Source organism: Pygocentrus nattereri, chromosome 19, assembly GCF_015220715.1.
Source record: "Pygocentrus nattereri isolate fPygNat1 chromosome 19, fPygNat1.pri, whole genome shotgun sequence".
Lineage (NCBI taxonomy): Eukaryota > Metazoa > Chordata > Actinopteri > Characiformes > Serrasalmidae > Pygocentrus > Pygocentrus nattereri.
Window position 1 is genome coordinate 15835920 of NC_051229.1, and position 24572 is coordinate 15860491.

The 24572-nt window shown below is 38.7% G+C and overlaps 1 protein-coding gene across 1 annotated transcript in view; it reads left to right on the plus strand.

The window, feature by feature from the left end:
- The window catches only part of ncana (neurocan a), a 169842-nt gene that overhangs the window by 123484 nt on the left and 21786 nt on the right, over positions 1 to 24572 (plus strand). The window contains exon 10 of the mRNA XM_017697127.2: positions 24172 to 24285. Coding sequence (XP_017552616.1) covers positions 24172 to 24285 — 114 coding nt within the window. The remainder of the gene's footprint in view (positions 1 to 24171; positions 24286 to 24572) is intronic.

Below are 24572 nucleotides of genomic sequence, written 5' to 3' on the forward strand. Positions count from 1 at the left end.
CAGATGGCTCGCAAGCAACTTCTGAAACTATACTGGCAGCTATCGACAAGATGAAGTCAGAGTTTTCCATCAGGTTTGATAGCATTCTAGCGGCCATCGAAAACGTGAGGAAAGATGTTACGGACTGCACAGAACGGGTCACACAGGCAGAGGTGAGGATTTCAGCAAACGAAGATAATGTCACCACACTGCAGAGTAAAGTGCAATCACTGCAAGGTAAAAACAGAAGCCTGGAGGAAAAAGTATTGGACTTGGAAGCAAGAGCGAGAAGATCCAACTTAAGGCTGGTTGGTTTACCTGAGGGAGCAGAGGGCTCTGATGCATGTGGCTTTCTAGAGAGCTGGATACCAGAGGTTTTAGGGTTGACACCCTCAAGTACAAAATTCACAGTAGAGAGGGCTCACAGAATCGGGCCAAGAATGGAGACCACTAACTCCTCAAGAACAATGATAATGAAGTTTCTGAATTATAAAGATAAAGAAACAGTGATGAGAGCAGCCAAGATGAAAGAGCAAGTCCTCTATAAGAACCAACCGGTGCGATTCTACCAAGACATGGCGGCTGGAGTGCACAGGAGGCGAAAGGAATTTGACGAGGTGCGGCGACGGCTTCGGTCACTGGGGCTACGGTTCGGAATGATTCCTCCTGCAAGACTACTGGTGACATACGAGGGACGGCCACATATCTTCAACAGTCCTGGAGAAGCAGAAGAGTTCATCAGACAGCTCAAATAGAGATGAAAAGTTGAGGTGAACTTGGAAGTAAATGTGCATGGGTGAGTGAAACTAACGACTATTAGTGAGCTGATCCAAAGAGGGCTCATAGGTTTCAAGAGCAAGAAAGATTTGGGTCAGATGTCATCCTTAGAATAGTTGCGTATTCTGGACTGTTTTCAAACATAGTTAAGCTTATGTTGTTATTGACGAAATTGACATGTTTTCTTCTTCAAAAAAGGACATCTAAAAATATGTCTCCCAATTTCCATGTGCAGTTTTGAACATACAACATAATTTCAAGTTAAGTATTAGGTAAAAGGTAAACAACCTGTATATGTTCTTCACTTTTATATGGGGAAAGACACAGTTTACAGTCAGGTGACGTGGTTTTTGAAAAAAAAGGTTCGTACACATGAGGTAGCAGATGTTAGATTTAGAACTATTTGAAAAGCAGTTTCACTGATCCTCATCTTAGAGAGGACCAGTTAGCTATTTGGGGAACCCTAAGATTTAAAAGGGGAACACTCAGACTATGGAGCCTGAGTGGGAGGCGATTGTTGGTTTCGGGTTGTTATTTGTTCTTTATTTAATTTTTCTTTCCTTACAAGAAATAAGTTGGTGTAAAAGTCATGTTATCAATCTAATCTTTTTCTTTCTCACCTGTGTGATTATAAAAGATCTAAAAGATGGGAAATTGGTCTCTACCTATCTAAATAAAAATTAAAATTACGTCATGGAATTGCAGAGGGTTACAAAAACTGAAGAAGATTAAACAAGTAATGAACAGAATTAAATTAATGCAATCTAATATAGTCTTTCTTCAAGAAACACATCTGATGCACAAAGATGAGTTGAAAATAAAAAGAAGATGGAAAGGAAATATTTTTTCTGCCCCTTTTAACTCCCAGGCAAGAGGGGTCATGATATTGATTCATGAATCTATCCCACTGCAGGTGAATAAGCTCATTAAAGACAATTTGGGGCGATATATTATCGCCCATGGAACTCTACTTAGGGAGGAATTAGTTTTGGTAAATATTTATGCCCCAAATGTAGATGATCCCATTTTTTTTCAGAATCTGTTTCTGACCTTATCTACGTTCTCTGGAAGTTATATAATAGCAGGTGACTTTAACTGTACCTTAGACCCAGTGAGAGACAAGAGCTCAGGTGTAGACCAATCACACGCACAAAGTAGGGGGGTAATACACCATTTTATGAAAGAATTAAATCTAATAGATATTTGGAGAGAAATCAACCCCAAAGATGTAAAATTTTCCTGTTACTCTAGCACTCACAAGTCCTATTCACGGATTGATTTCTTTCTAGTGTCAACAAATTTAAAGTACAAAATTAAAGAATGCGCTTATGAAGCAATTTTAATTTCAGATCACGCCCCCAATTTTTTAGTATATCAAGAGATTAAATTGATGCGGCATACCTCAAGATGGCAATTCAAACGAAAATGGCTGGAAGAACCTGGCTTTGTCTCCTACCTGGATGAGCAAATAAAATTATATTTTGAAACAAACACAACAGAAACATCTGCTAGTATAAGATGGGAAGCCTTTAAAGCATTTATTAGGGGTCAGATAATTAGTATCACAAGTACGAAAGCTAACCAGACATATCAGAGGGCGAAAACACTGGAAGCAAAAATAAAACAGTTAGAACAGTATTATTACCAATCAGGTTCCCCTGAAGTGCATCAAAATTTACTACTGTTGAGAGCACAGTATAATGAATTATCGGCATCCAAAGCAATGACAAGCCTATTACGACTCAAACAAACTTTTTATGATCAGGGGGAAAAAGCAGGAAAGGTACTTGCTTGGCGTATTAAACAGTTACAGAATGGAAGGAGTATTACTTCTTTACAAAATAAACAAGGAGAGGAAATTGTAGACCCAGTGGAAATAAATGAAACATTCAGGATATTTTATGAAGAACTCTATAGGTCAGAAACTCCTCATGACAATCCAAAACTAAGAGAATTTCTAGATAAAATGCATTTACCCTCAATACCAGAAGTACTTAAAATGGATTTAGAGCAAGATATAACCTTGGAGGAAATATCCTCAGCAATTGATAGTATAAGTGTAGGAAAAACACCAGGACCAGATGGTCTACCTATTGAAATCTATAAAAAGTTTAAGAAAAGATTGCAGACTCCTCTTTTAGAAATGTTTAAGGAATCATTTATTGAGGGAATTCTTCCACCCTCTCTAAGAGGAGCTTTGATTACCTTGTTGCCAAAACCTGGTAAACTAAATAATAAATGTGAGAATTTGAGACCAATTAGCCTTCTGAATGCAGATGCAAAGGTGTTATGCAAGATTTTAGCTAGAAGGATTGAGGAAACAATACCAGTGATAATAGGAAAGGATCAGAACGGGTTTGTTCGGGGCAGACAGGGCTTCCACAATGTCAGAAGAGTGTTAAACATACTTTATTACCAAAAGGATGCACCAGATACAGCTTTGCTTTCACTGGACGCTGAAAAAGCCTTTGACCGCGTGGAGTGGCCCTACTTATTTGAAATTCTTGAACGTTTTGGGCTGGGTGAAAATTTTTGCAAGTGGATAAATTTGCTCTATACAGAACCATATGCAGAAATACTGACTAATGGAATTGTTTCAAAAGCTATTCAGGTGAAGCGGGGGTGTAGACAGGGGGATCCTCTGTCTCCACTATTGTTTATCATGGCAATAGAACCATTTGCAATTGCAGTAAGGAATCATATCAACATTTCTGGAATAAATATAGGAGATCAGGAACACTGCCTAGCATTATATGCAGATGATGTCATTCTTTTTCTTAGGGATTTGGGGAAGTCTATCCCTACCTTGTTGGATTTGATTAACACATTCGGGAAGATCTCGGGTTATAAAATAAATAAATCTAAAACTTCTATAATGCTATTAAATCATGCAGAAAGAAAAAATCCACCTGAGGTGACCCTCCAATTCAATAATGTGGACTGTTTTACATATTTAGGCATTAAAATTTTACCAAATCTTGAGAATATTGTAGAAACTAACTACAAACCTTTGTTACAGGAAACTTCAAATTCACTAGACAGATGGATATCAATACCAATGTCACTAAAAGGGAAAATTAATGTTATTAAAATGAATATACTGCCTAAACTGTTGTATTTGTTTCAAAATTTGCCATTACCACCACCAAATAACTTCTTTTCGTATTTAAAGACCCTTTTTACGCGTTTTCTATGGAACAACAGACGTTCCAGGTTGCGCATGTCATTGATGTACTTACCCTATGATAAAGGGGGGCTTAGGTGTCCCAATATCCTCTGGTACTATTGGGCAGCACAGCTAAGGGGATTGATGTTCTACTTTACAGAAAAAGATGCTCCCTTGTGGAGAGAGATGGAAGGCCATCATTTGGGCCTACGCCTTCCCATTTACCTTTACTCGGCTTCTGGCAAAAATCTTAAAAAAAGCACTAAGAATCCCATACTTAGAAATATGATTGTTGTATGGCATCAAATAAAAAAATATTTGGGAGAAAGTGATTCTCTCTCTTTGTTTAGTCCGATATGGGGCAATGAATCATTTCCATCAGGGAGGTATGATGGGGGGTTTAAAATCTGGGCTAAAAAAGGAATAGAAGCAATAGCAGATTTATATAATACCGACAGTGAATTGCTTATGTCATTTGAAGAAATAGCCGATAAATATAGTATATCACGTAACCATTTTTTCAAATATTTACAAGTGAGAAACTTTATTAAAACACAACAAAATCAGTCACTTTCTATTCCTGTTTTGTCCAAAATAGAAAAATTAATGGTTAAGAATTGTTTGGGGAGAGGTATCATTTCCAACATATATAACCTTTTAATGGGTGAATCCTCAGAATCATCGATAGAGAGATTGGAGGCATGGAGAAGGGACCTACAAGAGGACATCTCCGTTGAGGATTGGGAGAAGGCATGCAATAGAGCTCACTCACAAACAATAAACTCGCGTCTTAAATTAATACAATATAATTGGCTGCTACGTACATATATAACTCCAGAAAGGCTCAATACATTCAATAGTGCTATACCTGATGTGTGCATCAAGTGTGGTAAAGAAAAAGGGACACTCTCTCACTGTCTGTGGCAGTGTGTCTATGTAAGACGATACTGGGAAGCAGTGAGGGACTGTATCCAGGACATCCTGCATATACAGATACCATGGGACCCAAAGCTCTTCCTATTGGGTATATATCCAATGAATTACAAAATCAGGAAAAGACATCAACAGTTTCTAGAAATCGGTATATTATTAGCTAAAAGAGTTATTGCTGTATCATGGAAAAGAACAAGTGTGCCAGGTATAGATAAATGGTTAGGTGAATTATCTACAACTCTGCCCTTAGAAAAAATTTCTTACGCTATCAAAGGTAAATACTCGTCCTTTTATAGTATTTGGGGTCCATTCGTCAAATATCTAGAGAATACTGATTTAACTCAAATGTTGTAAGAACATAAAATATAAGTAACCCTCTGCAACTTAAAATATATAACACCATTGGTTTTTTCCCATCCAATGCTCAGAAGTAATACAAGTAAACAATGATTTGATAACTTTAATACTCTTACAATACCCTCAACTTATCTACAATTGTTTTAAATTTCATGTATATGTGTATGTGTATGTATGTATATGTGCATGTATGTGTATGGGCATGCGGTACGTGTATGTATATGTATGTACATGCATATGTAGGTGAATTACGTTTTAATATTTTTTTTATTTATTTATTTACTCTTACTTTATTTTTTTATTTTTATTTTTATTTTTATTTTTTTTATTTTTGGGGGGGGTGTTTAATATGTTCATAATGTTGTGGTAAACATGACATTTTGTTAAAATCAATAAAGACAATGTTGGCAAAAAAAAAAATAACACTTGGCTTGACATTTTCTTTGTTAATACAAGTAACTTTTACATTGCTTTATACAAATGCTCAGTATGTTCATGAATGAATCAATACTTCACAACTAAACTTAAGTGAAGCCTGGGCTTATAAACTATTCTAAGTAGTACATAAGACAAACCAGTACATGAATCAGTAATTGGGTGACTGAGACCGCTGATAGGTGTGTGACCGATCGGCTATGGAAATCAGCCTTGAGAGCTGGATCCAATACATTGTTGGCCGACACCCAACACTGCTCCTCTGGATCATAACCCTCCCAGTAAACAAGGTACTGCAATTGCTCTCCACGCCTACATGAGTCCAGCAACCATCAAACAGCATAGACCAGATTGCCATCTATCACCTCTGGTGGGGGAGGAGTAGCATCCAGTGTAGCCTCATCCAGTGGCCCTGAAACGACAGGTTTAAGTAGAGATACATGAAAAGATCAGGACACTCAGAAACAGGGCGTTAGGTTGAGTCTATAAGTTACGTTATTAATTATTTTAACAATCTTAAAAGGCCCTATGTATTTGGGCTGTAGTTTATGGCAATTCCCCTCAGTGTTGCGGAAATCCCTTGTGGCTAGCCAAACATGATCTCCTGGCTGGTAGCCTATTGTGGCACCCCAGTGACAATCAGCCTGTTTCTTATGGCATTGGATGGCTTCCTCAGTTCTCTGATGGGTTTCTTCCCAGACCGTTTCACTCCTTGCCATTCAATCATCCTCTGCAGGAATGATTGTCTGGACTCCGGTCCATGGTGCAATGGGTGGTTGAAAGCCAAGAATACACTGAAACAGAGCTACCACTGTACCACTGGTTAGAGAGTTTTGTGCGATCTCAGCCCATACTAAAAACTTAGACCAATCTGAAGGGTTCTCATAACAAAACAACCTCAAGAATTTTCCCAGTTCTTGATTAACCCTCTCGCAATGTCCATTAGACTGCAAGTGATAACCTGATGTTAAACTCACTGACACTCCCAAGTGTTCGAAAAAGGCAGACCAAACTTGGGACATGAACTGGGGTCCTCTATCAGAGACGATATCTCTATATATATAATAAAAATTGCCAAAACCTAGAAATCTTTTTAACTCCTTGAGGACAATTAACCACAGCGTCTACCTTGTGATCGTCCGTAGTAACTCCTTGTGCACTAATTTTGTAACCCAGAAAAGCGACCGACTGCAAATGAAATTCGCATTTCTCCTTTCAAAAACAGATTGTTGTCTAAGAGTCTTTTCAATGCTGTCCTCACATGTTGTATTTGATGATGTCGTTAGGTAGGCAATTACATATTGTCCTAGCATGTCTCAAAGTACATCATTTATAAAAGCTTCAAATACAGAGGGGGCGATAGAGAGCCTGAAAGGCATGACTTGATATTCATAGTGCCCCCTGGTAGTCACAAACACAATCTTCCACTCATCCCCTCTTTTAGTCCAAATAAAATTGTAAGCACTATGCAAGTCTAATTTAGTAAAGTATGCCGCTCCTTGCAATTGCTCTAAAGCCACAGGCACTAAAGGAAGCGGATATGGATATGATTTAGAGATTTGGTTCAGGGCCCTATAATCAATGCAAGGACACAAGCCACCATCTTTCTTCTTAATAAAGAAGAAACTAGAAGCGATTGGAGAGGTAGAGGGTCTAATAAAACCTTGTTGTAGTGCTTCCTTAATGTAAACATCTAGTGTGACCTGTTCCTCTTGTGTTAATGGATACACCCGGGCTTTGGGGAGGACAGCGTCCTCCACTAGATCGATAGCACAATCATAACTCCGATGTGGAGGTAATTCTGTGGCTTCGTGTTTATTGAATACTTCTTTTAAATGTGAATATTCGGGTGGAATATCAAAAGAAGTGTCAGCGTTAGGGCTTTCTACAGATGTTGATCAAACTGATATCGGACTAAACAGACATGATTTATAGCAAAAGTCTGACCACTTAACTATAGCACGCTCAGGCCAGGATATAGACGGGTTATGTTTCTCTAACCAAGATAATCCAAGGATAATCTCAAACTCTGACTGTTCTAAAAGCAAAAGCGTTATGGTTTCTCAGTGTAGGGCACTGGTTTGAATTTCTACAGGGGTGGTGATCTTGGAAACGGACCCTGTGCCTACAGGACCTCCATCCAGAGCTGCAACCTTGAGGGCCATTGATAGTTCTTCCACAGGGATTTGTAGTCAGTCCACTAGGCTGGCTTGAATGAAGTTCCCCTTGGCTCTTGAATCAATCAGGGCTGAAATGACAAAAGACAGAGACTGCCAGTACAAGGTCACAGGTAAAACCAAAGATTTTGAGATTTTGAGGGTTGGTGCTTTGCGAGTTTGAGGATGTTTGAGACAATCTCTCACTTGGTGTCCGGCTTGGCCACAATACATACAAAGCTGGTGCTGGAACCGGTGCCTTCTCTCTTCTTTAGACAAACGAGATGAATCACACTGCATTGGTTCCGGTAGATCAGGTGTTTCTGATACCTTTAAACATGGCATCATTCTTCATGTGGTAGTGTGACTTTTCTTCCAGTGATTAAGGACGTGGTCTAACTTGATAGCAAGCGTTATTAACTGATCAAGAGACAAACTGTCATCTCTGCTAGCCAGTTCAGTTAATATGTCCTCCTTCAAACCTTGTCTGAAGATGACTAATAAGGCAGCCTCATTCCAACCACGGCTGGCAGCTAACATATGAAAGTCCAAAGCATAATCAACCACAGAGCGATTGCTTTGTTTTAAATTAGACAGAATCTCCCCACTGATTTGTCTTTTGTAGGGGTGGTCGAACACAGTTTTAAACTCCTTAATAAATTGGCTATAAGTCAGACGGTGAATGTTTGCCCAGCTGGCCGTAGCCCATTCTAAGTTTAATTTATAAAAGACAGATCCGGCGTCAGAAGGCAAGCGTTGGTCAAAGCTAGGAAGGCAGAAATGATCACGGTTGTGATCATTCCAACAGACAAAAGCAAGCAAAAGGGTAATCTGAAAAACAAGGTCGAGTTCACAAACAGAATAGTCCAAAGTACAGAATCAAAAACAGGCAACCAGAATCCAAAGAACAAAGCAAAAATTACAGTCCAGGTACACAGGCAAAAGGTCATACACAAAGAAGGGATATCGCAAACAGAATAAACGCTCAGTATGTTCATGAATGAAGCAATACTTTGCAACTAAACTTAAGTGAAGCCTGGGCTTATAAACTATTCTAAGTAGTATATGTGACAAACCAGTACAGATGACATGAATCAGTAATCAGGTGACTGAGACCGCTGATAGGTGCGTGACCGATCGTCACCGGTCTCGTGATCTCCCTCATGCTCCTGGGAAATGGAATTCTCAACACAGGCATAGTCCATCTGAGGCATAACAGTATGATTTTCCTTTTAAATGATAGTTTGGTAAAAAATCTAATTTATGTAGTAGACAAGTTACGAAGCTAATGTAGATTACATATAATGGAAGCTTCTTGTATTGAGTTTTCCATCCTGCTGTTGCTTTTGTTAATTTGCTACTTGTTGATTTTTTTCTTCGTTCTCCTGCAAGCACTATCCAGCGTAGATATCCTCCATTTCTAATGTTACGGGAATTCCTGATACTTCCAGTGTCAGTATTGTGTTTTGCTTGTGAATGCTGCTTCAGAATCCATGTACTTAATTTGGTTTTATCAAGAGAGTCATCAATAGAAAATGCCATTTACAAGCTGTATTTGTATGATAGGATTACAACCACAGAGTCATAGCACAGTGCAAGCAGCTGGGCCTACAGAGTATTAGGAAGAAAACTAAGAAAACTAGGAAAATGCAATAGCTTTGTTAATAAATGAGTGGTGTTAATAGCATATCACAAACACACTCACACATGAACTTTTTAACATAAAATGGATAAACAGTTGAATTTAGAACACATAGCTAAAACAATCTTGGGGCCTGAATTTTGTCTGTACTTGTATCAATTTCTACAGACAGCAGTATCCATACTGTCAGACACCAAACAGCTGTTGTTAGCTGCAGTCTGCTGAGGTCATCTCTGGTCATGTAGCCTCAGATCAGTTTCTCATAGTCCACCTTTGTTCTCATGTGTTCAGAGGCCCTCAGGCCTTGCCTTGGGCTATTTGCTCAGCCTGAGCCCAGAAGCAGTTTAAGGGCCCATATCATGGACAAACCAATTATCTTGCTTTTCTGGAAATAAGAATCTGATGTAAGAAGTATCTTAAAAACACATTGTACCATGTCCATATAGTCCATGCGTAGAAACTGAGCCACGAAGCAAATTCACCACATTGTGATCTCACAACAACTATCTATTCGACTTACATACTTTAGACCACCCATTCATGTTGAAGCGATAAGGAGTGCTACTGCAGAGTAATTAGAGCAGAAGATGCAGGAAAAACAATCAAATGTTTAGCCTTCTGGGGTCGATAAATGCACTGGTATGTGAAATTGGATGTTTTTCCTGTTTCTATTAATATCTTTGTGACAATACTGTGATAATATTTAGTTCCTGAATTCATTCTGCCATTCCAAGTCTGCCTGTCGATTCCATCACATTGCAAGATCGTACATAACTCACATCCGGAGTTATGAGCTAATAAAGACAAGCTGAGACACACGCCATCTGCCTCTCACTGTGTGTAGCTGGTGGATTCATGTCTGTCATCTACCTCTTGCCTAATTGATGAATTCATTTGTCTGTCCATATTTTGCATGAAGCTGACCAGTGGACCACTCGGCATATCACTAAGCACTTGTCCATCATGTCAAAACCACTTCATTTTTTGTTCATCCATCTCACAAATAATGAGGCGTTTTGTGAACTCACATGAGTTCACAAAACGTTTGTAGCTGCTGAAGTTGCTGCAGCAGTTTTGGAAAGCAGTGAAGAGGATCTAATATTTTATACACATACCACTACTTTTGTGAAAACTTTGGTAAACTCAATTTAAGCACCAAAACAATTGATCCATATGAGTAAAGCTACATCACAAGTGATATTAAGAGTTTCTAAAACCAGATTTCATTTTTTCAGCTTTTTTCAGGGTTGATTTATTTCTTTAAATAGTGCTCCAGGTGAAAAGGGCATTATCAAGAGAGCTGAGATTGTTCTGAATATTTTAATATATAACATGTGGGTATCATGTGATATCATCATCATCATCGTCATCATCGTTGACTGCAAGTCCAGATAGGGTCGCAGTATCATGTGATATGCAAGTGCAAATTAAAAAATGTGTTCAAAAATCAAGAAGACGCCCTGATACCCCAGAGAATTAATAATGAATCATTCTACTTTTTCTTGAATTTACTTTTTCTCTTCTCAGGTCTACTTTTGACATTTGAGTAGTTTTATGAAATGAAAACAGTCATAATACATTTTTACATGACCTTTTCTAACCTTCATGTCTCTAAAGGTTCAAAAAGATCCCTGTTCTGATTGGTTGCCATTGAAAAAACAGTCCAGACTGGAACACATTTTTTCAATATGGGCAGCTCTAAAATGCTGTAGACTAAATAGGTGGCACTTGTTTTTTATGACATTCAAAACAAGATGTTATTGTTTAGTTTTCATGAATATATGTTTTGAAACTTAAAAAGTATTTACATATTACATATTGTTTTATCTCAGAAAAGTGAGAAAAATTGTATTTTCTAAGATATGGGCCAATTAAGCTTCATATTTTCAGCCTGTGTACTGAACAAAGCACTTATTGTATTAGAAATTATCATATTATTATCACAGGTTTATAAATATAGAAAATGAGATGACTTTATCCTGGTATCTTTCTTTGCAAAAGGTGTGCTAGGCTGAACATGATGCTATTATATTGCATCATATGTTATTTATACTGTATATGGAAATGTGAGGTTAAGCAGAGCCCAAGTGGAGAAATGACTGTTGCTTTTGTAGACTAGAGGTAGAATTCATCCTCCTGTCATTATACCAGTATTAAATCAGCCATGGCCACCAGGAAAGTGCAGCAAAAGCAGTTCCGCTTTATTATCAGGCTGGTACTCGTTCCATATCACACCCTGATGCATTACATTTGCGAGCTGTTAAATTCAAGTGCAATATCGCTGTAAAAGCACCTGTAAAGCTTTTATAAGGCCATATACTCAGGGGCCTCGCTATGTGTGCTCGGATCTCATAAAGTTTTTCTCCTGAGGAAGAAAGTCTGCCATGTAGTGACAGGCTCTGTACTTCATTGACGTTTTTGGCAGGGGTCCACACACATTGTGGAATGTCAGCTAGCACTCAGTCACTTGGTGCATATGCCCCTGCGGAAAATCCCACCAGCTTCCGGCCGGATTGACAAGGGAGAGACAGCACGTGGTGAGGCCGTCAGCGTATATGTGCTGTTTTGAGCAGATCACGGAGAGGAAAGGCAGCCTTACTCTTGACAGCCTGGTACAGAGTGTAAGATGATGCAGAGAAAGCCAGTCATGGGGCCTCTGAAAGTTTGAAATGTTGTGACAACTTTCCTCGTTAGGTTTTTACAGCGCTGTGATTTGTTACGGCAGATACAGAGAGGCGCTCTCAACTTGCACCCCGAGACACACCTGCCTTCCCATGAGTCAGGGTCTCAGGAAGTTGGCAAGCAAGAGTTTAATGAAAAGTCAGGTTTACACAATTCCCATCTTGCTCAAAATGTAGTTTTTCAGCCTGAGTTTGGTGTCTGATGTTTGCTTCTGTAGTTTTGCACTATAGCTAAAAGGCTACTGTAGAACCTAAGCATTGCACAATCTGCATGTCATCGTCATATGCTTAAAAGTGTTAAGTTGCTAGGTATTCTACAATGGACATGCTTGTTCTGTACACCACGTTGTTATCTATAAAAATATGCTTTGCATAGCTAAAACAGTAGTAGTAGCCATCTTGAATCTTGAATTTATACGTTTGTCCATTTCTATAGATGTAGTGTATTTCATACTGAAACGGGAGTATTTTGCTCATTTATTGAGAGTATATGGTCATTTATTGAACAAAAGAGTGGTGTTCAAATGGCACACTTTCTACATGTATACTGTAGGCCCATATCAGCAACATTAAGCTAATTAGACAGAAAATAAATTAGGTTCCTTGGGGCTTTTAGCAAGTCTATTTAACATTTTTTAACAAATTGACACAATGCTTATTTATATACATATATTTCTATTATTTGTTAGTTATTTTAGCCTGGTAACTAAAAAAAACATACTAAACTAAACGTGTGCTGGGAAAATAGAAAATTGTGTAAATTGTTTTTTTTTGTCAAACTATCACTTTAAATTACGGACTTCACATTGCAAACAAAAGACATGCTGCAGTCTTCTACACATGGCTAATGGCCTGCTTGTCTCAAGATTTATTTAAATTGGTTTCATTCGTTACACATGTCTTAACAGCGGCCATCCTAAAAGACGATATATGTACACCAGGGACAGCCAAAATGCTCCTGAAAATCCTTTCCCTTGAATAATCGTATTGAATTGAGTCTCTTTAACTGAGATGTCCTCTTTGAACAGCGGCTGTTTTGACAGTAGCAGCTGGTAAATGGCTCTTTGCTGCTATAGGCCTCTCTGTGTGGCAGTAATCCTTACACAGCGCACTCCCATTTGCACAGACATAGTAGAACTCAGTCAAGAGAATCCAGCCAGGCTTGTGCTTCTAAAATTGTATTTAAACTGGATTATTTTTACCTGGAGATATTCTGCCCTGACAAAATCTGATTTTAATCCGATGTGAGTCTGTAATTTTTGTAGTGTTTGCAGTCTGCCTTTCTTTAATCGGCTGAAATGTTCCCTCATTGATTGCAGTGCTGTTCAAATTGAACTCACAGTAAAGTTATAACAAAACCTGCTGTTGTCATTGTTATTGCCATCTGTCATGTAACAATAACATCTTACACAGTTTTTTCAGCTTGTTCTTTGCATGGTAAATTTTGGTCAATTTTGACGGGTAGCTTATTGGGGTGGGGTTAGGGGATCCTGCTGCCATCAAGAAGAATTCTGAAGAACTATCTAGCAGTAGATAAGTTGAGAGATTTCAGAAGTACTGTTGGTGCTACATAACGTATTAACTTAGATGATGTTGTTAGAGTTCATGTCTTAATAGTTTTGTGAGTAGTGAATATTCATTTTAGAACATTTTGAACATTTCATTTTCATTTTTGTCTGAAAGTAATGTAGAACATGTTGATTTCAGTGGACCGTAACCGCTATAAGAGATTAGGAACCCTCTACAAATTGCATTGCAAATGGCAATAATCAGGGATCCAAGCACAATATGCCTTATGAAACCAATATAATCCTATTAGCAGGGAGAACACAAATGCCTCTATAATAACTGTTTAGGAGGCCTCTCAAAATGACTTAAAAAAAAAACTAAAAAAATATTTTATTACATTTTTGTTGCAATTACAATTGTTTGCCAGCTTGGTCTGCCATCTTCGCTTGCTATCTGAAAATGTTTTGGCTGGTGTTCAGGGTTATTATAATTAAGGTTATAAATGAATTAATAATGTACTATAAAAACAAATAATGTCCACTGCAAAACTAACTGAAATAAAGTAGAGTCATAGTTTTGGTGGTTTTTTTTGTTTTGTTTTTTTTTGGTGAATGCGATTTTAGAAGTGTATTTTTTTCTGTCTTTAAGGAAAGCTGAAGCTAAGCCCCGAGCTCAGGCTCTTTAGCTGTGTTAATTTATTCTACACTTATAAAAATCTACTATCACAGCTTTCATCACAATACTAAAAACTAAACTAAAACTAAGGCTAAATAAAAACTAAACCAAAACTTTTACTCTTCCCAAAAAAACACAACTTGACATATAAATATGCCCCTAAACTGACTGAAACTGAACTGAAATCAAAAAACAAAATGAAAGTGTCAAATATAGTAAATCTGCTAGTGATATGCTAGAACGTGTTTTTACCACTTGCTTGTACTATTTGAATGTAACTCTGGCTGTAATTTCATGAGTTTATAAGGACTCTTGGGAGGCACCATTACACAGATAGACATAGTCAAATCCCTTACAAATGACATTTTAAACCTCCCCCTGGTAAAATCCAGCTCCAACAGTGCTTAATAGTGCTTACGAAAGATCCTCGGAGCTTCCTGGCTTGGGGAATTAGTTAGAATGTGAGTCAGGTAGGAATGGGCTCAATTACGAATTCATGTCTGCTCTTGAAATCAGCCTTACCCCCTCAGAGGAGGCAGCCTCAGATGTTGCTGTGAAGGGGAACTCAGCTGTGCTGTTTTTCCAGTCATTTTAAGTGTTGGCTGGGGTTTAGTAAACAGCTAGTCAGTGTTTTGTACCCTGGAGACACTGAATTGTGGATATAAACTTTGTATAGAATAGCTTTGAGACTGTATTTGTTTCAGAACTGTATCTACAGCCTTGGAGACCCAGCAGAATTTGATTACCACTGTCTTCAGTTTCTAATATGGCCTGACAGCCTTGCTTGCTTCAGTAAATATTTTGCTATGCTGTTCATAGCCTGACAGCCTAATTCCAGCAATCAGCGTGCTTTTAGGCAAATCATACCTGCTGCTGTAATCTCTTCCTGCATGGGGAGGAACATTTCACAGGAACAGCGTATTTTGAGAGCTAATCGATAGTGGTGCTCCAAGGACACACAAGTAAAAGCTGATAATCGACAGTACTGTTGAGCTGATATAAAATCGCTGGCCCAGTGGATTGAGATGGACAGTGAAGGCCTCTTTCCTCAACCCGACTCATTTTACAGTGGTGCCTCAGCAAATTTGCCAAAGTCTTCTCTAGACCTCTGAGCACTCGTAAAAACATCAACATGAGCGATGAACATGGTACCCTGCTACTTTAGCAAGAAGATAAGAGAAGTGAAGATATCACTGGTCCACTGTGAAAAGAAAAAAGGGCATAATGACCCTATAAGGGAGCTATTTAGCCATTAAAAGTCAGTTATCACCAGTGATAGCATAAGCTAGCTGTATTTTACTGTTGTTTGTTTTGCTCTCATTGGTGTAGTTCATTGAAAAAAATGGAGAAAATCTGTTGAAAGTCCAGATTCTAAACTTTCAATCCATATCATGTCTGTGTTTGTAAGAGGAGATGTTGTCATTTGAATTTGATGAAAATTCTTGTTTTGTAGAAAAAAGTCTTCCATTCTGGCCTTTTTTTTTCTTTATTTATTTGTCATAACTGTGGGATGTTAATGTGGGAACACGTGCTCTTTTAACTAAGAAAAGATGGGCAAAGATTGCCTAGGGCCTCCAAGAGCCAAGGGCCCTAAGGAAATACAAATAAGATATACTGTATAGCTCTAATTAATAGCTCTTATTTCCAATTGTACAATTTCTTTAAAGCAATGTCAATACAACCCCATTTCCCTGGTCATTACACTGGACTATTCCATGTTGTTAAGTGATGACACAACTGCATGAAGAAGAAGGAAATGTGAGGAACACGCTGTAATCTATATTATAATGAGGACGTTCTTCTGTGTGACATTGCAGGTGTTAAGAAGGAAGATCAAATAGTTTTTCAAGAGCAGAAGAGAAATGCAAAAAGTCTGTTGCTGCTCCCAAAAATGACTCAGCAGATCATACATAATGCTAGTGTTACATGTCACTTAGTATTTCTTCTTCTTCTTCTTCTGGGGAATAGTAATCTCACAATTATTGACTTCTATATTACTCCATACTAAACTTTCTGCCAATATAGTGCGATCATTTCACTTAATGAAATTACATAAGTAGAATATCTCTAGAAATAAGTTAACCCCTAAAATGGCAAGGTCCTGCCGGTGGGCCCAAAGTTTTAGTGCACCCTTCTATATAAGAGTAGCTCCATGAGCTTGCATTGAAGTCCTTGTGGTTACTGAATAATAAGCCTTAGTATGTAAACAGCTCAAAATGTCTCAAAATGAGAAATATTACATATATCAAGTAGATTTAAGATGATTTCACTTGCCAAGATATCATTTACTTGCAGTGTAGACAGTTGCACCCAGAACCTCAACTTCAGATTGATGGAGAATGTGTTCTAGATGGTTCTACATAGAATGTTTTTGAAAAGGGCTCTATATAGCACAATAGAATAACGCTTTAAAAAAAAATTCAAAACATTCAATACAGAAGAATATACCATACATTCTCCACCAAAATGAAAAACTATTTCACCCTGCAAAGAACACTTGAAAGTGGTTCTTTGAGTGTTTATGCTTCTAAATAAAACCACTGTGTTTACCCATGAAGACCCATGTTTTTTAAGAGTGCCATTCCTGACTTTTGCCTAGACCCCAGAATCACCATCCCTGTGCAAGAAAAGCACTTACACAAGCAAAGCATGTTTTCATCCCTTCAGTTGCTTTAGTCTAATGGGGAGCCCTGGGGTGTCAGCAGCCACAGACATTTGAAATTGCCCTGCTGTGCGTCACCCACTGAAGCTGGTAGTTGGTAATTATTAGATTGTCAATCATCTATTGCTGGGCGATGTCCGCCAACACTTCCAAAGTTACACATCCTGATTCCATATTTTATTTCCCTGCTTGTGTTTAGTTTTAATTTGCACAACTTTGTCGAATACCAGAAATGCCACTGCACTGCCTGCAAAGTGAAACATTTCTGTAACACTGTGTTTTCACAAACCATCGCAGCAGTGTTTTCCATGTGTCAGATGCCAGTCTTGGGGGGCCAAAACACTGACAGAAAGAGATATGGTCCTGTTCTGTCACTGAAGTGGCATGATTCTTGCATCAAGTGAAAAAAATATAGACTCATGTATTCAGTTACTGATAAAAAAAGGCGACAGTCATTAGCAACATTGATGCATTTTCTTTGGAGGACATAGTTTGTATAGTATAAGCCCATAGTGACAATCTATACTCTCTTTGGCCCTTTCACATTTTATTAATAAAACTGGGAGGGAGGTGAAGGTTAGGCTTAAACAGACTGGATCTGCGTTCAGTGAAAATGCGTTCATCAAGAAATCCCAATAAGTGAGAGAGTAGACTCTAAAAATAAGCTAGAAAATGTATGCATATGTATGATTTCATGACTTTGAAACTAACGGAACAAAGTCTGGAGTGCAGACTCGAACTTGTTGATGCAGAATATGAAGCAAATATAAATGTAATCGTACATACTTTGTTCTTCAAATGTAATTCAGTAATTAAATGTCATTAGAGTGTTTTTTTCATGCACCCTATTGTTATCTCTCATACTTCTTATTAGGCTGCTTGAAAAAGCCCTCTATTGTTATCGCTCATACTTCTTATTCTTCTTCCACACTTTGCTGTGATTAATACAGCCCAAACCGCTCAACGTACAGACTCCGTTCAAACTGCGTTTCGAAGGTCTTGGCGCTGTGACTTGTGCTATGTATTATGTGAGTCGATCGGATTGATAGTTTTTAATAAAATTAAGTTTAAAAATTAAAAACCTTCCATAAGAATGAACTGCGGCATGTTCAGAAATTCAACTTTGAAACTAACGGAACAAAGTCTGGAGTGCAGACTCGAACTTGTTGATGCAGAATATGAAGCAAATATAAATGTAATCGTACATACTTTGTTCTTCAAATGTAATTCAGTAATTAAATGTCATTAGAGTGTTTTTTCATGCACCCTATTGTTATCTCTCATACTTCTTATTAGGCTGCTTGAAAAAGCCCTCTATTGTTATCGCTCATACTTCTTATTCTTCTTCCACACTTTGCTGTGATTAATACAGCCCAAACCGCTCAACGTACAGACTCCGTTCAAACTGCGTTTCGAAGGTCTTGGCGCTGTGACTTGTGCTATGTATTATGTGAGTCGATCGGATTGATAGTTTTTAATAAAATTAAGTTTAAAAATTAAAAACCTTCCATAAGAATGAACTGCGGCATGTTCAGAAATTCAAATTCTAACTGACATCGATGATGCCACAGCAGGCCACTCAGGCTCACAGACACAGCTGATCACGCAGGGAATCTGCTTTAAAATCCTTAACCTTTCACCTAGAAACTCCATTTCAGTTTTAAATGGTAGAGAAACTTGTCCTTTCTGAAACCTCAAAATATCTCATCATTTTATTAGTTATGGCACAGTAATGTTTGGCACTAGGCACAGAAAACTGACCCTTTCACTCCCGTGTAAATTTCTCAAAATCAGAATCTGCTTATTTCAAGATTTTCTCTGTGTTTAACTTGTCATCACTCAGACATTTTCTTCTCAATATACACAACATTACACCAAAATACTCAAGGGGTCTTATCTCACAGCATCTATCCAGTTAAGCGATAGAGTAAACATTTCCTGAGTTATGACTGTTTGTTCAGAGGGTCAAAGATAGAAGAAGAAGAGCAAAACGCCTGGGATCTGGACGCTTATGGCTTAAGACCAAAAGTGAAGCTTTACTTGAGAAATCGTAGCAGCAGAGAGTAGTCAAAATACAGACATGGGTCAAGTCCAGGAAGCACAGCAGAATGATAAAGGTGACCATAACCATCAGGGGCAAGACAGGGCCACAAAACATGCAATGAATCAAAAACCAAGAAACCAAAACAGCATGCAAAAGTACAAAAGGGGAAATCCAAAAATCAGGGTAAACAGCTAAACAAGCAGGAAGTCAAAACCTGAAAGAAATCAGAACAGGAATAACGCTCAGTAGTTTCTCAAGGAAAGTAAATGCTTCAATGTGCTAAACTAAAGCCTGGGCTTTTATGCTCATCTACACAGGACATGAGAGACACACATTAAAACTCATGCACATTAAAACTCAGGCGATCTAGATCACTGATAGATAGAGGAGGAAATGTCCAGTGTCATGTGATCTTGCTGAGGTTTCTGGGAATTGGAGTCCGAGTCCGGAAAGATTAGTGACGGGAATAGTTCTTCTTCACGAGTCCGCAACAGATTCTGGGTAATGTAGTTCCCGTCCGTGTGCGGACTGGTTGCAGACGTGAAACAAGCAGTAGTAATTGAGAGAGCAGTTGACAGTAAATGACAGTAGAATTGACTCTCTGTGCTATTGGCTAGTTGCATTTCTAAACTTGAACTGTCGTCTGAATTTTTGTTTCTTATCTTTTGCAGTACATTAGGAGGGGACACAGTAAACTAGGTTGGGCTTTATTCAGGCATTGGAGTGGGTTGCCAGAGGACAGAGGTTTAAGAGTCATAGTCCGCTACTACCCTACATATTGCTCTAGATATTTATTAATTTTTTGGTTTATAATGTAAGACTTTAGACCTGTAGATTTGTTGGGACAGACTGGATTAAATATCACATCTCCAGCATTTAGAATTCCCTAACGTTGTTCTTTACTCTGTACACACATTCGATGGCTCATTGCTAAGTTGGCATAGTTCAGAGTGAAAAGAACGATAGAGGTGGCAATGTTTGTGTTCAGAACTGAACGACCCCTAAAAGACACTTTCAGAATTCTTATCTACAGCGGAAAAATCACTTTCAGGTTTAGTGGCAAAATCCATTGCTCTCCCTGCATTTCCCATAAACGATGAGAGCACCATTTGCCAGAGATTTGGAACCATGCTGCTCTCTGGCTGTGACTGGCAGCAGCCCAAGAGATGCTGTAAATTTGTCTCTCTCCCCGGAGCTTCTGGGAAGCCATTTTTTTTCCACTTTGCCGACCAGCACTGTGATAAACCAACGAGCTTGAGTAGGCTCATAAATGTGTGCCATGAAGTACTGATGGTGATGAACTAGACTGCAGCATTACAGTAATGACACCCTGTAGCCCTTTCCCAAAAACATACTTGTATCTTCCAAGTATTTATGCCATAGACTCTTTGGTTTTGCTGCACAATGTATTATTTGTTAATTGGCCTTTCCAGTACTGATATGACAGAAGACTGCAATATACAAAGGAGTCTTGTATCCAGGCAGGTCCAGATGCGAGTTTCTGTGGCTGTTTTGCTGAAGTTGTTCATGTAATATGACAAAGTTTAACTATTTTGCCAGCCAGTCTTGAAACATGTTGCATTGTTTATTCACTAATGCATTTTAATGTATTGCAAGATGTACTTCAGTCACAATATTTAGCAATGTAATCGCATGTCATTGGTACATTAATGAAACTTTATCTTTTGGCCTTGCAACAGCTGGAAAATGGCACAGCTAGAAGCATGATGCAGTAGATTTAGGTGGGAGTGGTTCTGCAAAGTCACACATTCTGAAAGGGGCTTTATCCTGTATTTCTTTTGTGTTTTTCCCCTGAAGTCCCCTGGGTTTGTTTTCCAAAAACAGCCACAATTAATTTTTACAACACCCTTTTACAAACTCTCTTTATCCCTAAGAATTAAATGGGCTGTGCCTGACATACATCCATCCATTTTCTAAGCCGTCAGGGTCGCGGGGGGGTGCTGGAGCCTATCCAGGCGGAAGGCAGGATATACCCTGGACAGGTCGCCAGTCCATCGCAGGGCAGACAGACAGACACAGACAGTCACTTACACACTCACACCCAGGGGCAATTTAGCACGTCCAATTGGCCTGACTGCATGTCTTTGGAAGGAAACCAGAGAACCCGGAGGAAACCCACGCAGACACGGGGAGAACATGTAAACTCCACACAGAGAGGACCCTGGTCACCCGGCCGGGGAATCGAACCCAGGCCCCCCTCGCTGTGAGGCGACAGCACTACCCACCACGCCACCGTGCCGCCCTGACATGGAGTTGTTGCAAAATACAGTCATATGCAAAAGTTTGAATAATCCTGGTCGAGTTACATGTTTCATTGATTTTCTAATTGAAAATGAACGAACACATCCTCTACAGAAAGCAGATTGGCTGATCTATATTGTGCCTCATTCAAAAAGCTGTCCAGGTTGAAACACTCCTTATAACTTCAATAAGAATGGGTGGGGCTAATCTGCTGCAGGCTGAATAGATGGCTGTATTCCCTTGGAATTATAAGGTTATCTAACTTAGTTCTACAAGGTTCTATCTGCAAGCCAATCAGCACTTCACACACATATAAGAGGAACAGTCAGGTTCTGCTTCTTTGTCATGTCACCACACAGCTCAGTGATTGTGGAAAAAGTTTGTGAAACATGAAAACATGTTGCCACCTGTCTTCTTAAAGTTCTTCAAATGTCTTAAACTGTATAAAATTTAAGCCTTAAATGATGATTGAGATCTGATGGGCTCTTAATTACAACATAAACATTCATTTCATTCATTCATCCACTTCTTTTTATTACGCCCAACAGAAGACATTTTGTTACATTACAGTTGTGATACACATTTGTGATATGAAGCAAAACCTCCCACTACTTTAGACTGACCTGCTACACTTTCTTGCTGGGACGGTTTATTACAGTAGCTGTTGGTGTCTAACTTAAAGGAATGGTTTCTACCTAAAACTGACCTCTGCACTGGACAAAATATTTAGCACTGACCTTTGCACTTAACCTGCAGTGCTTTTTTTAATCAGAAATGAAAAATAAATGTCATAAAAAATAAATAATGTAAATAAGTGTTATAAATATGTCATAGAAAGTGATCAATTTATAAACATTAAAAATATTACATGCTTTACATATAAAATTTGCCAAAAAACAGAAAATCTAAGATACAAGCCCATTAATGAGCATTATTTTATTCACAGTGCTTTAATATTTCCTCAGCGCCGCAATTATTTTTTATTGTCCTCATCACCCACCGCATAACCCGAGGATGGTTAATCACCTAATAATGACATGTTTAGACTACAAAGATGTAAACAGGTGTTCTTCCGGTTATTATGCCTTATCTTCACAAATGATTACATGCAACAGTGAGACACTAACATGTGAAGTGTAACTAAATGATTGTTTCTGCATTATGTGCTCTACAAAGGCTACGCTGTCTGTGTTGATATGCACTTCCACTTGCTATATAATTAAAGTGTCTTCAGGCAAAACACTAGGACAGTTTAAACTTGCTTAGAGAAGTCTATTATGCTAAATTTTCATGCAGGAGAGAGCACCTTTGCTAACATAATTGCCTTGGAACTATACTGGGAAATGTTTAATCTACCTGCTCAAACACAAGTGTTCACTCCCGCTACCAGTTTAATTAAAATGGATCTTAAGGCTAAAATGCCAATATAGACAAAGAACCTGGTGTCACACTTTTTCTTCACTGCGAGCATCTTCATCTTCATTTGCATCTTCGTCTTCAACAAATCTCTTGTGAGAGCACTGTGCATCCATCCCTGTGTTATATAAATAAATCAGGCATTATATGAGTGTATAAGCATCATATGCAAGTGTATCAGGCATTAATCAAATCATAATTTCAGGTATTTTCAATGCATTATAAGTGTATATCAGTTATTATGAAGGCATTAAATGACTACATCAGGAATGATCAATGCTTTATGTGAAGATATCAAACATAAGTGCATTATATGAGGATATCAGATACACTGTATTTCCAAAAGTATTCGCTCGTCTGGCTTCACATGCATATGAAACTGAGAATGAGATCCCATTCATAATCCATAGGGTGTAATATGATGTCGACCCACCCTTTGCAGCTATAACAGCTTCAACTCTTCTGGGAAGGCTTTCCACAAGGTTTAGGAGTGTGTTTATGGGAATTTTTGACAATTCTTTCAGAAGCATATTTGTGAGGTCAGACACTGATGTTCAGAAGGCCTGGCTTGCAGTCTCCACTCTAATTCATCTCACAGGTGTTCTGTCAGGTTGAGGTCAGGACTCTGTGCAGACCAGTCAAGTTCCATAAAGACATGGAGACATGTGGAAGACCACATCAAATTTGTCTTTATGTCTTTATGGACCTTGCTTTGTGCACTGGTGCGCAGTTATGATGGAACAGAAAGGGGCCATGCCCAAATTGTTCCCACAAAGTTGGGAGCATGAAATTGTCCAAAATCTCTTGGTCTGCTGAAGCATTAAAAGTTCCTTCACTGGAACTAAGGGGCCGAGCCCAATTCCTGAAGGCCACATGAAGTTTGGAGGTCTGTAGCAATTGACTCTGCAGAAAGTTGGCGACCTCTCCGCACTATGCGCCACAGCATCCGCTGACCTCGCTCGTCATTTTATGTGGCCTACCACTTCATAGCTGAGTTGCTGTCATCCCCAATCACTCCCACTTTGTTATAATATCACTGACAGTTGACTGTGGAATATTTAGTAGTGAGGAAATTTCACGACTGGATTTGTTGCACAGGTGGCATCCTGTCACGGTACCACGCTGGAATTCATTGAGCTCCTGAGAGCGACCCATTCTTTCACAAATGTTTGTAGAAGCATACTCTTGAATACTTTTGGCAGTATAGTGTATTATCAATGCATTGTATTAGGATCTGAGGTTTTATTAGTACATTATATGAGTATATTGGGTATCATCAATGCATTATTTGTCAATGCATAATATGTATTGAGGCATTATATATGTCTATCAGATATTATACAAACACATCAGGTCTTTTTTGTTTATTTTTAAGTGTCCCCGATTTTTTGATGGCCAGTGTATGAACTAACAAACGAATGAATAAATTAAGGTGGCAGACACTAATGCCACCCCATGTACTTCTGTTTTCTTGCAGATGTTGATGACTGCCTATCTAACCCGTGTGAGAACGGTGGCACCTGCATTGATAAAGTGGACTCTTTCATCTGCCTGTGCCTGCCCAGCTACAGCGGAGACATGTGTGAGAAAGGTAATGAATTCTAACACAGGGGGATAACTGCAGCAGTGGAATTCATTTTCAACAGAGGAGGAGACAAATCTCAGTGCACAGTGTCAGCTGGTTTTGCATAATGTGTCTTTTGCCTTGTTAGAATTCCAGACACTACCAACAGAGCATCAGGGAGATGTCTAATGTACACAAATACACAGATAGCTTAAACACTCGCTGCAAGCTGGGCTCCGTTCCAGGACATCTCTGTTAATGTTATCTGTGTTGTTGTTTTACGTTAAAGCCAAATAGCAGGGCTTCTCTAATAC